The sequence below is a fragment of the Sinocyclocheilus grahami genome, unplaced genomic scaffold (genome assembly GCF_001515645.1).
Source record: "Sinocyclocheilus grahami isolate Dianchi unplaced genomic scaffold, SAMN03320097.WGS_v1.1 scaffold1128.1, whole genome shotgun sequence".
Taxonomy (NCBI): Eukaryota; Metazoa; Chordata; class Actinopteri; order Cypriniformes; family Cyprinidae; genus Sinocyclocheilus; species Sinocyclocheilus grahami.
In genome coordinates, this window is record NW_015506307.1 from 147,863 (window position 1) to 161,759 (window position 13,897).

The window sequence follows — 13,897 nt, forward strand, 5'->3', positions numbered from 1 at the left end:
AAAAAAACATTATCTTTATTTATTCCTTCTCTTTCTAGCTTGTACTTATTTGAACAATGTCTAGAAACTTGGTATTACAAGCACTTCCTGTATCTGTTTGCCTCTTTAAGAAGAATCGCTTTATGTATCCCCCAATTGTAAGTCGCTTTGGATAAAAGCATCTGCAAATTGACTAAATGTAAATGTAAATGTAGTGGCATTTTAAAAATGTGTTGTGGGTTACTCAAACCTGAATGAGATTGAAATCAAGTCTTCATAGGCATTCCCAAATTTCAATAGCGATTGAGTCATTGTTTGAACAATCACTTTTATGAAGTTTTCACTGAACATTAGACACAAACATAATGTGCAGTCACAGTGTTAATTTCAACTCTAGCCGTGCTGCAGTTTGGAGGAGCACCTTAGCAACAATCAGCATCAGCATCTGTACCTCCTTGATGTTGGACGTCAGAAAAGCAAGCTTGGCAGCTTCTACATCGCCTTGAATAAGCATCTCATCCCATGCCAGGCAAATGGCTCCCTTGGAGCATTTGCAACTTTTCAAGGCACATTTTGTGTTCAATTTGTCATATGATATTGCACTTGTGAACTTTTACACATTTTGATGAGCATCTTTATGTATTCAGAGTACTATGAAGTGAGGAAATGTGTATTATAAAATTGTCAGAGATTAGATTTTATAAGCTATTTGATATTCAAAGCTCATACAGTGTTGCGGATGTAAGTTTGTATATCATACCATTTTTTTGTATTGTTTTAATTCAACTTCAAATTGCACTGCAAGGGAGGATTAAAAATAAACACGTTGATGTAAATTATTTTGTGCTATAGTTGATTTATCTATGTTTTCAGTACATTTAACAGTGTTTTTTAGATATTTTGAGACTGCACAGAGTGAAACTAAGGCCCTGTCCACACTAACGCGGTCTACACGGTTTGGCCGTTTGTTCACACGCAAATGCAGCGCCAGGTTACTGAAACCGAACCTTTTTGAAAACTACTGCCAGGGTGAAGATTTTCAAAAACTCCGGTTGCAGTGTTATCGTGTAGACAGTGAAACCGGAGTTTTTGGCTTGTGACGTCGGAGCCTGCGCTGTTATCTCCGCCTACTGGAAACTTTTTCAGGCTTCTGATTGGCCAACATGGCTTTACGGTTGAGATTATATCGCCACCTTCTCCTGAAGTCCACGGTCATCTCCACTTTTTTAAGTGTGTAAACAGTGTTAGGGAGTAACTAGTTACATGTAACAATGTTACGTAATTTAATTACAAAATAAATGTAACTTGGTAACACTTTATTTTAAGGTGTCCTTGTTACACGCAGTGTTGTGCAAGTTACTTCCATTCTGTAATACATTACAGATTACTTGTTACTGTTATTTAAAAGTAATCCCTTACCTTAGAATATTACTGTCTCAGAATTGTAATACATTACATGACTCTTGTATTACTTTTTAGTTACTTTCACCAAAATAACTACAAAATTAGAACTTAACATTCTAAAATGACAAAATGTACTGCAGAGCATTTTACATCCAGTAGAAAGCGAAATTATGTAGCATAATGACTGTGGCCTATCCAGGCTACTAACAATATAGTTTATAATTGGCAACGTGAAGGCTTAAGACAATGCAAGAAAGGATGACAGCCAGAATCACAAATGATCTAAGTTTGTTAAAAGTATGGTAGAGGTAAAGTGATTATCTGGCAATATCTGTGAATAGCTTGGGTATATTCATATTAGACAAAACAGGACTATATGTAAACTCCAATGCCATGACAAGATGCAGATTTTTTCTTTTCTTATTGTTGCCATTATTTTATTCACTTTAAATTCAAGTGGTTCACAACACAAAACTGTCATGCACAAAGTGAACATGGTGAACATAGCTTACGCTTTCTCAGTATAAAGTGCAATTAGAGGACCAACCCCTCAACCTCAGGCATTTTAGACCATAGAAATGAACATACAGGCTAAACATAGCCTAACTGCTTAGAAAGAAAACAGATCAAACAGAGATCTATATGCCTCTAAAAAGACTAAAATAATCCACTAATCCACTTAGGCTACAACAACAAGACAGATAGCTATTAGTCCAAATGTCTGCAGTTGTTGACACGAACTGCTGTTCATCAATTGTTTTCTTTAGCTCAATTTCCATGGCAGTATAGTTCCTATCCAGTTCTTTGGCGAACGTTGTTCTGCATGGCAGTACATGCTGAAAAATAAGTAAAATACACAGATATTAAAACTCCAGTTCATGATCATGCTATGCTAAATCCCACATATGCATATTTTTATTGTCTGTTCCAATCGGATGCAAGAGCATACATTCACATTATGCTTCTGTATATAGGTCTGTTGATGGCTATAACATTTTGACTATACATTTTGACCCAGTGACCCAGTCCCCAACCCTGTTTCTGGAGATCTACCTTTCTGCAAAGTTCAGCACCAACCCTGAGCAAACACAATTGAACCAACTAATTAGGATCTGAAGGAGCACTTGATAATTAACAGGTGTGATCAGGGTTGGAACTGAACTCTGCAGGAAGGTATCTCCAGGAACTATATGATCCATACAGATCTATATGAAGTACATCAGGGATGGTCATTATTTCAAATACATGTAATCTTTGCATTTTTGTAATTTCAAAATACCAAATACTTTTTGCCAATCAACCTCTTTATTAGACTGCTGATTTCTTGTATTAATTAGGCTATACAAAAATAAATACAAGATTAAATGCATTTAAATACAACATACTATTACAAAATAATAGTATTTTGTATTTCAAATGGATGTACTCAAAATACTGCCCATTAATGCAGTCTAATAAGAAGGTTAATTGGTAAAAAAAGCATTTTAGTTTGAAAATACGAAAATACTAAGATTAAACACATTTAAATACAAAATAATTTTTTTTTTTTCAAAAGTATTTAAACAAAATAGTCCCATCCCATCCCTGACCTAGATTATATAGAATTCTAGCTAGTCATCATGTAAACGTTAGCTTACCTTGTCATTGCTGCTGGTCACAGGGATCTTGCCAATTAGCTTCCTGAAAGCAGGAGATTCCACCGTTGACAATGGTAACATGTCCTCGACAACATACTCTGCCACAAGTCTTCTGACTTCTCGAGGTTCAAGTGGCATGATGGCAGACCGAGAGAAACTTAATTTCTGCTGCTTTGGCTTATCACTCTCGTCCTCTGTTTTCTTTCTCTTCTCTGTAAGTGGAGTGGTCGCATGGCAACGCTCGAGATGTTTTTTTTAATTGCTAGTGCTATTTCTCGACGTCGATAATTCTCTTGGGTTTATACAAAGGTTGCATTTGACAATAACGTTCTTCTTGTCCTTATCTCGGACAAAATCGAAGTAATGCGCGTACGTCCATCTCGCGAATGTACTGTCTTCTGCCATTTTCATCCATTTGCCACTTTTCCACTGCGAACTGGGCGGGGCCAATAGCCTCTGACCTCGAGCTCAGAGGCTGAAATCATTCCGCGTTACAAAGTAAAAAGTTCCACCAGCGAGAGGGAGATTAATGACACCACACGTGCCTATTCACTAACCACGAACAGGAAATAGAATTTACTTGCGGGATTTTTTATTTGTTAATGTCTTGTGGGCGAAAAGTTTGTTGTAACGCAAGCGTTACTGAACATGTACCGAGTAAAATATTACTGAAAATGTATTAGTAATGCCGTTACAGGAAAAAGTAATACGTTACTGTAATACATTACTTTTGTAACGCATTACTCCCAACACTGGTTACACGTTACATGTACTTACTACTATAATACAATTAATTATGCATAATTAGATGCAAGCAACCCTAAGCCAAACCCTAACCATACATATTACTCTGTTACAGTGTAATTATACATTTAAGTACTAAGACACCTGTAACTAGTTTTTATTTTTTTTTACAGTTACTAAGAAAAATGTGTAATTAAATAACAATTACTTATGACAATTTTAACTATTTAAAAGGGGGTTACATCTGAATATTTTCTGTAAAAAGCTAGGATATGTTGAATAATATTGATTTGTTTCTTTGCCTGTTTTTGATGTGCATGATCCCACCTGCCATTTAAAGGCCATTTAGTAGTGTTGTAGTACTCGAGACTGGTCTTGAGACCATTTTTGAAGGTCTTGGTCTTGTCTCGGTCTCGACCTCATTTGGTCTCGGTCTTGTTTTGGTCTCAGACTCAAGATTTTATTTCAAGACCACAACCACTGAATTGCAAGTGCATTGTCTTTATTCATTTGTCAAATCTGGTTAAATGTTTTCCCCTTTCTCAAATCGAGCCAATCTTAGATGCCGGTCTATGTGACGTCACACAGACAGGCCCCTCCCACGATAGCTTGACAGTAGCGTTTCAGCACAGACTGGACTGGTGTCTTGCCCTGAGTGAGCTGTCATCAGTCTGCCATTGTTTCACCACTGGAGCAGATGTAGACAAGAATGACTCCTAAGCGATTGAGGTGTTCTGTTGTTGGATGTAATAATGAACATAGTAGTCCTCATTTACTCCCGACATCTGAGCCGCTGAACTCGCAGTGGATTATTTGTTTCTGAAGGGAATGCGCCCCCAGTCTACATGAATGCGTCTATGCTCGTGCAAATCACTCATGATTCAGCCTCATCTACAGAAGAAGTGAGGGTGCTTTCACACTTGGTTCGATTGCTTGGTCCGAACCCGAGTTCGATTGCTCCCCCCTCCCCCTGCCGGACTGTGTTCACATTATATTATTTGGGTCAGAACTGCAGTTCGTTTGCATCATCAAGCCAGCAGCTGTTTACCCCGTTGCTTAGTAACGATGGCGCAGGAGAAGATGGCAAAATGCGTAGCATTGCTCTCTTCAATTTTATATTTATGCTTTTGAACCGTTGGTTTTGTTTCCAAAGCTTCAGTACATAAAAGCACTTACATCTGCCTTACGAATGTACTGACAATGCTCTAAAGAACTCTGAAGGTGAACAGAAATGAGATATACAGCTCTCTGCTTGCAGCGCGTCAGTCACGCTTGTCAAGAAAGTGAGTGAAACGCACACAAACACACATTTTTATCAAATAATACGTCATTAATAGCGGTTCACGTCCGTGATTTGGTACGATTGCGTTCACATCAGCAGCGAACCGTACCGGAGTTCACTTGAACTGTACCCCAGACCACTTTTTAAATGGACTCGGGTACAGTTCGCGGGTGCGCACCCGAGTTCGGAAGACCGCATTCACATCATCCAAACGTATCGAACTCTGACGTCAATCGAACCCGGGTGCGCACCAAACATGCTAGTGTGAAAGCACCTTGAGTATAATGTTTAGTAATGAATCTTTGCAAATCGCCTTTCCTAATAATGTGCTAATAAGCAAGTTTCACGATGAATGCGGCTAAAGTAAACAGTCTCTCTAAGAGCTTAGAAGAGAGGGGCGGTGTCAGCATAGTTCATTAACATTTAAAGGAAAATGCAACAAAAAACGGCTTGATCTGAAAAGAGCTGTTTTTGACAGGGTAAAAAATAAAATTTTTACACTACCATTGAGAAATTTTAACCAAACTATGTTACAGACTTTTCATTAAGACCCTAAAGAATCATATCAACTTGTGGAAAATGGGCATCCGATGACCCCTTTAACATCATGAGATTGGATGTAAATCTTACAAATGCAATCAATACCGTATTTCTATATTGATTTCTTTTGTTAGGCAACTGTTGTGCTTGAATTAGATTTTTTTCAATATAAAATGTGATAGAATTAAGCAATACAAAAGAAAGAGCTGTTTTCACGAACATGTGCACGATTGCAAATGTGATATTGATTTTATACAAGTGTTCAATAAACAAAAAGTTAATATTAGGTTACTTAAAACTTTTGTTTAAAATTTTGTCTAAAACATTTTTCTGCAATGAAATAGTACCAATTCTGATGCAACCTCTGTGCCACCTGTGCAGTGTAAAGATGAATTTTGCAGTTACAGATATGATGGTTCGGTAAGTACCTTGGCTTTGATGTATGGTTTTGGTATAACATGGGGAAAAAAATTTAACATAAAATTGCTTCTTCTTTTTTTTTTATTAAACAGTGATTTACTGAACAAATTGCTCTTTCTTTAAATAAATTCCATTAGAAAATGTAAATCGTCTTAGGGATAAATCTACTTATGCTCTACCCAAAGAGCACACATACATCTGCAAGATGTCTGTTAAAGATCGCTTGATCTGTAAAGCATCTTCTGTGTACAAACATCTAATAGACATCTTTAAGATGTCAGTTTTACATACACTCTAATTCATAAACATTGTAGCGTCTGCTTAGGATCATTGAGGGTCATGGGGGCATTTGCATATAAATTACAGTCCTGGCCCCAGATTCTACCATTATATGGGTGCTAAATTGCCAAAGGTTCCCCCCATTATCAATTAGAGGCTAACCAGATCAACTCTCTGGTCTCCCCATCAACTTCAAACACATTCCAATGTCCTAAGAAACAGTTATCCACAGCACCTGGCAACAAATGTCTGATGGCCAGCGAACTACCCCCATGCTCGCAATACACATAACACACGCACACATAAAGACATTTTCTTTATTTAAACTATAATTAATTAGTTACAATTGTATCTGGTATATGCATGTGTTGTTTATTTATTTCCCTATTATATTAGCCTAGATACAACTCTTTATTTGTATTAGTTAGACTCTCAATGCTTATATTCAGGTATGAGTGTATCTCTGCTTTAAAGGGGTCATATGATGCTATTTTAAAGATCATTATTTTGTGTATTTGGTGTAACAGAATATGTTGACATGCTTTAATGTAAAAAAAACACATTATTTTTCAAATACTGTACATTATTGTAGGTCCTCTATGCTCCGCCTCTCTCAAACACTTCGTTTTCTACGAAGTCCCTTCTTCTGACAAGCGCAGTCTGCTCTGATTGGCCAGCTGACCCAGTGCATTGTGATTGGCCGAACACCACAAGCACGCGTCAGAAATGTAATGCACCTTACCATAATCGCGAGCTTCAAGCTTTCAAAGTAAATATCAAGACAGTTAATAATGTCGTTAGTTTTACCATCAGTTCAAGCCTGAACGGGCAACAGAGTCACGTGACAGACACAGTGATGATGCAGTACACAAGCCGCGGTTAAGACAGCTGACGTGCTATGATTTCTGACAGGCAGTTCACTCTCCTGTGATGTGACACTGTTCTCCTCACTCACACACACACACACACACACAACGCGTTACTCTGTGCAGCGCAAAACTCCGCATTTGAACAGTCAATAGCAAATACTTAAACTAATAACAAAACATACTTAGTCGCTGAATCAGAAACGCCAGATTGTCATAGCAAAGTCGGAATTTACCATTTTTATTTTTAAATAGCCTTTGTGCACAGCCAGCCTTGTACTCTTCTAGGTTAAAAAAAGGTTCGTCCATAAAATGCGTTGCACAAATTCGAACATCTAAGTTGTGCTGTTCTGTTGTAAATAAATCTTAACTAATGATTCCTAATTGCATCTACTTCCGGAAGGCCAAATAAAGTGCTTTTGCTTTCATACTTAATCACACAGCATCTCCCTGACATGGCTGCATCAACACTGCTGCGGTTCCTGAAACCACGCCTTCTTTCTTTGCGTGCACATTTGGGCGGCATTATGCTAATATTTCCACATAGTGAGGTAGATATGTGGGGGCGTGTTAGAACGAGCCATTTTAGGTAGGTGTGGTTGACTCTTAACTTTTATAAAGAATATCTCTTTGGATTTGAGACTTTAGTCTTTACAACTTTACAGATCTTCTTTATGCACCAAGAGCTTGTAACACTCCAAAGAGAAAGGAAAACTTGAAATCGCATCATATGACCCCTTTAAGATATTCTAGATGTTTCGTTCTTGGTATCAAAATGCGATCGTGAAATGCATCATTTCATTTCATCATCATGCATCATACTATATGTACCATATTTTGGGTATAACTGCATCAATCCTCCAGACCAGCAATAAACATGCAAATGGGCCATAAACAGAGACAAAGAAAGTTTCTCCCGCTCAAAATTCATGCCTCTGATTGGGCATCCCACCCAAAACTCAGACGGAGTATATGTGAAACAGGTATTACCCTTTGCATATTTTATTGTGCGTGACATGATTTTACACACAGCGTGTGTCTTCTCCAGGTCGTGCTTATCAGGTTGTTCATAAAAGTTCATTCAATTTAAAGCAGCGCAGCGCTAGGATAAGGATCCGCCTGCTCTCTTATCGCTCTCGCGGTACTTGATGTCATACACTGATCATTCTTAATTTCGACACCCCTAATTGTCATGTTTCAGGCCTGCCAGTAAATGTCTCCTTCAGACAAAGAAGTAAATGATGACATGTACTACAAGTGCCCTCTTATACTCACAGGCGCACCAGTAGTGTTTTCATGGATTGTCATTGGCCAATAAGATTACCATGTTTAAAACGTGCTCTTGCCTCCCTCTGCCATTAGGTGCATTCAATTTAAAGCAGCGCAGCGCTAGGATAAGGATCCGTCTGCTCTTTTATCGCCGATTAAGTTTTTCATAGCATTAGCAGACACAGTATCTTGTTCCCCTTCTCAGAGAACCATGGTTACATTCATAACCCAAGACATTTTTGGACGTAGCATTCCGTTTTTGCAGTATAGTCAGTTTAAACTGCACTTGAGTAAAGTACAGATCCCCCAAAATAATACTTAAAAATTTTTATTTTCACTACAGGGGGACTTTATGTTGTTTATTTGCCTATGTTGTGTTTTTAATATGCTTTTAGACAAACCATGTGCCAATCTATTCAACACCATTGCGGAGTATTTTCTCCTTAAAACTGTAGTTTCCCAAAGGCTGACCCAGAAATGCAGTTTGCTACGTCACAAACCAATAACGTCAAGGGATCAATTCCTATCACTAGCATACAAAATATACCAATACCAGCACAAAACCAAAAATAAATTAAAGCAAAAAACCCATGAAGCTGTGGTTTAATGTGAATTTAGAACCACTAACTTGCATTATAACCCGTGGCAACAGTGTAAAAGTAGCCCGGAGTCAGACGCACCTCACATGCGTCTGCTCGCGGGCGTGAATTAACAATCACAAACGGCTGCATTCGAGTCTTCAAGGCATTTTAGGACACAACATCGTCAAGTAAGTAACTTTAACGAATGTTACAGTATTCACTGTAGTTGTCCGCTAGTAAAAACATAGTTTTATCAGTCATTATCTGTGTATGCCATTGTTTTGCGTTTACTACATTTCAGTGGATCAGGAGGCGCTGGCTGGTGTGACAATGGAGGCAGGACTAATTTGCATATTCATAGATCAGCGTATAGTAAATGAGGCAAGGGTGTAGAGTTACATTCAAGCTATTTTAAGAAAATATTCACAAGAAAAAACATTTAAATGTCATTTTGATGATCAAAGATAAGTTTTAAGGGATAAAATATTTGACTACAGGGGGACTTTAAGTACAATAAATCAATAAAAATTACTTGTGTTTTATAACCCGGGATAAAAATGTTCTTTCAGCAAGAGGTGAAATGAGACATCAATCAGCATAAAACTACCAGTAGTGAATACAATTTTGGGTAGGCGCCTGGGGTCCATTGCCACCTTGGACATCCTTCTGGCTCTGCCACTGGCTGCGAGTTGGTCTTCCAGAGATAAAATTTGTGCCGGTTTAACGATGCCCAAGTTAATTAGTGACTTCTATGCCAGATGTGAATGATCGGCGACAGATTCACCAATTCTGAAAGGCTGCTGCCGCCATTATAATTAAATTTTCACACTACATGATTATGGTATTATTGTAAAGATTAACAATGAATTTCATTACCTGTAACAACAGAAATATGTTTAACAAAATAATATAAAATTATATTTGTTACAGTATTCAAACGGCATCAAAAATAGTGAAAATGCTCTTAACATCTGCAAAACATTTTCATGTGTATATTTAAGTGTGATGATTTTTTAAATTACACTTTGAAAATTAGATGAGTGAATATGCACTTTATTTCTGAAACTGTTGTTTCCTGTAACCCTCTTACCACTCGGAGGAACATTGCTACTGCTTTCCAGAATGAGTTAGCAAATGATGATTCAGGTCTCTTTCATATGTGAAACTCTCCTCACACCAAAGACATGTGAAAGGCCTCTCTCCAGTGTGAATTCTCATGTGGACTTCAAAGTTTGGTTTTTGTGTGAATCTCTTTCCACACTGAGGGCAGCTGAAAGGCTTCTCTCCAGTGTGACCTCTAATGTGAACTTTAAGGATTGATTTGTTTATGCAAGTCTTCCCACAGTGATGGCACATGAAAGGCTTCTCTCCGATGTGAATTTTGACATGATCCTTGAGTTGTTTCCCATCTATGAAACTCATTCCACACTGAAGACATACAAAACAGTTCTCGCTTGAGTGAATTTTCATGTGCTGATAAAGGTTTACTTTACTTATGAATTTTTTTCCACACAGAATACATTTGAATGACTTCTCTCCAATGTGAATCCTCAAGTGAGTCTGCAGACATTCTTTTCGTGAGAAGCTCTTCCCGCACGGTTTGCAAGTGAAAGGCTTCTCTCCAGTGTGAATTCTCATGTGGGCATTGAGGTTGCCTTTTTGTGTAAAACTCTGTCCACAATGTTGGCAGATGAAAGGCTTCTCTCCAGTGTGAATTCTTATGTGGGCATTAAGGGTTTCTTTACGTGTAAAACTCTGTCCACACTGAATGCAAGTGAAAGGCTTCTGTCCAGTGTGACCTCTCATGTGGGCATTGAGGTTGCCTTTTTGTGTAAAATTCTGTCCACACTCTTGGCATTTGAAAGGCTTCTCTCTAGTGTGAATTCTCATGTGGCCATTAAGGGTTTCTTTACGTGTAAAGCTCTGTCCACACTGAGTACAAGTGAAAGGCTTTTCTCCAGTGTGAATTCTCATATGGACTTTAATGTTTTGTTTTTGGGAGAAACTCTTTCCACATTGATGGCAGGTAAAACAGCTGTTAGATTTGTTTTTCTGAGCTCTGTTTTCTGAGGAAGTCTTCTCAGTCTGTGTGGATTTTCCTCCGGTAATGAAATCATGATGTTTCTTACACCAATCTTTCACTTCCACTTCATTCATTTCTTGACTCTCCTCTTTCAGTGCTATCAGGTCTAAAGCAAAAAAAAAAAAAGACAGATACAAATAAACACCAGCTTAATAGCCCAAAGCAACAGACATCAAAACCAACCTGAAAGCATTAAAGCATCAAGGCCAGCATCATCTTGAATATAACGGTTCACTTTCTTTAGGACAAAACCAAAAAATCTTCAGTCCAAGAAATCTGGCAGTTATCAGACCAAAGAGAATGCTATGCATGTCTGAAATAGTCAAAATAATAGTCTTCTTTGGTCATATGTTTAGCCCCATCTTTGCACAGAAACCTTACGGTTAATATGTTCAGATTTCCAATGCTTCATTTTTGACTGTCCTGGTGTAAAACTGCTCTAGCGTAACTTGCTTTTGTTATGTGCACATCACGGACACACCTAAGCCCCTTTCACACAGAGATTCCAGAAAATACATGGGTAATGTGATTTTGGTTCATTCACACTGCCAGTGAATTTCCGGTATCGGTGCTTGTGTTCACACCCATCCCGTAAAGATCTCGTAAAGACACGTGACATTGAGATGTGACATGTAATGTACTAGTCTAAAACGCTAGCCCGCTAAAAAACGGTAAGAAGGAAAAGCGGAATTGTTTGTATTGCTCTATCAACATGGCGCCATTGGATGCTAAAAGCTACAGCTCTTTTTACACGGCTCATGCAACTGGGTGTTTCCGAGAAAAGACTGTGGATGTTACGAAGACCTCAAGGGGCTGTATTTTGGTCAAATGTCCTAGAAAACTTTAACGAAGGTCAGTGGCAGCGGCACTTTCGAATGTCACAGAACACGTTGGAGTGTATTCTGCAACTTGTTGAGCTAAGCCTGAAAATTAAGACAACTAACTTGTTAAAGCCCCTCGAACCACGCCGTAGATTGGCTATTGTTCTGTGGTGGTATGCTACCCCTGGCGAGTACCATACAATCAGTTGTCTTTTTTGATGTGGGGCTGTCTACTGTTTGTACACTGGTTCACAAAGTCACAGTGACACTGAAGAGAAAACCTTTAAAACGTCTCATCTCTTTGCCCAGAGGGGAAGCTCTTCAAAAGACTCTAAATGGGTTCGCTGAACGTGGGTATCCTTTGTGCGTTGGTGCAATAGACGGTATCCACATCCCTATAACTGCTCCCCAGGAAGATGCTGCAGCTTACTACAATCGTAACGGTTGGCATTCAATTGTACTTCAAGCTGTTGTGGACCACAATCTCTGGTAAGAATGTAGTTCCCTTTCGAGGGAACTTCGAACTGCGTCCTCTAGAGGTTGCTATGGGGAACGGCTTCGGCATGACTGGTGTCTGAAGCATACATCTAAACACGACAATAACATTGGCCAGCGACAGCCTATGATGCCATTACCAGCGCGACCACAGTATAAAACCATTGGAATGGTCAGTGGCAAATTCTTTAAATATGAAAACATACTTACAGTCTGTGAGTCAGATCAGCCGGCATTGTAGTCTACTCTACCAGGATCAGGAAACAGTCCACCATAAAATGCGCTGCACACATCTGAATATTTGGGTTGAACTGTTCTGGAAGTGTTGTAAATACAACAACTTTTTTGGAAGGCAAACAAAGTAGTTCTGCTTTCACAACGTAACACAGCGGGCTAGAGTGAGCGGAGGCCGGCGGCTAGAGTTTGCAGTCATCAGTGGCAAATCCTTTAAATATGAAAACTTACTTACAGGCTGCGAGTCAGAAGCACCAGACTGTCCTTGCAAAGTTGGAACTGCCCCACTTTATAGAAACAGACACCGGCATTGTAGGCTACTCTCACAGATTCAGGAAACCGTCCTCCGTAAAATGCGCTGCACACATCTGAATATTTGGGTTGAACTGTTCCGGAACGGTGTTGTAAATAGAACACAACTAGAAATCAGTGGTTAAGTTGTCTTTTGGAAGGCCAAACAAAGTAGTTTCGCTTTCACAACGAAACAGAGCATCTCCACGACATGGCGGTGGCAACAGCGAGACTAAAATTTACACCTTCTTTCTTTCGTGAACATTTGGGTGGTGTTATGCTAATCTTCCCACACAGTGATGTAGACATGTGGGAGTGTGTTTAAACGAGGCGTTTTAGGAGGGCGTGGACGAGTTTGAACTTTTATAAAGAATATCTCTTTGGGTTTGAGACTTTGCAACTTTAGGGATCTTATCTATGAACGAACAGCTTGTAACACTCCAAAGAGAAAGGAAAACTTGAAATTTCATCATATGACCCCTTTAACAAGAGATGTTTTCTATGGCAGGAATCTTCTATGTTGGGCTTTTTGAGACGGTGTCAAGTCAAAAGAAAAAAGTTTCAGAGGAACTGGCCTTTGGTACCACTTTATATAAGACAGAGAGCCAAACAGCATTCACACACTTGACCGCTGTTGCCAAGGCTGTTTTACTGTTGCACCCCACACTTTGAGAACCACTGGTTTAAGGTGTTAGAATAATACAATCTTTGTTCTACAAAACGCGTCTGCAAGTTAAGCTTCCTTGTTTTATAGAGTGTATATCTGGACTCATTTAAAAACATCAAAGCTGAACAAAGTGCTAAACAGAGAGACGAGTCCAATAGAATAAACAAAATATAAGACAAAAAGAATGAAAACCAAAACTTAGAATGTCTGCAATGTATTAAGTTTTCAGACAATTTTTAAAGATGATAATAGAAGGTATTAGACCAATGTCCAGTGGCAATTGATTATACACAGTTTTTAAAGGG

At 38.7% G+C, this 13,897-nt stretch overlaps 1 protein-coding gene across 7 annotated transcripts in view; it reads right to left on the bottom strand.

The window, feature by feature from the left end:
• Window positions 1-9,671: 9,671 nt before the first annotated feature.
• LOC107567104 (gastrula zinc finger protein XlCGF7.1-like) overlaps window positions 9,672-13,897 on the bottom strand; it is a 358,002-nt gene continuing 353,776 nt past the window's right edge. For 5 of the 7 annotated variants that reach the window (XM_016252720.1, XM_016252721.1, XM_016252717.1 and 2 more), the window contains one exon: window positions 9,672-11,190. In XM_016252720.1, coding sequence (XP_016108206.1) covers window positions 10,109-11,190 — 1,082 coding nt within the window. In that variant the 3' untranslated portion in view covers window positions 9,672-10,108. Of the gene's footprint in view, window positions 11,191-11,267; window positions 11,340-13,897 lie in introns of those variants that run through there. The other 2 variants (XM_016252722.1, XM_016252723.1) reach the window with 2 other exon arrangements.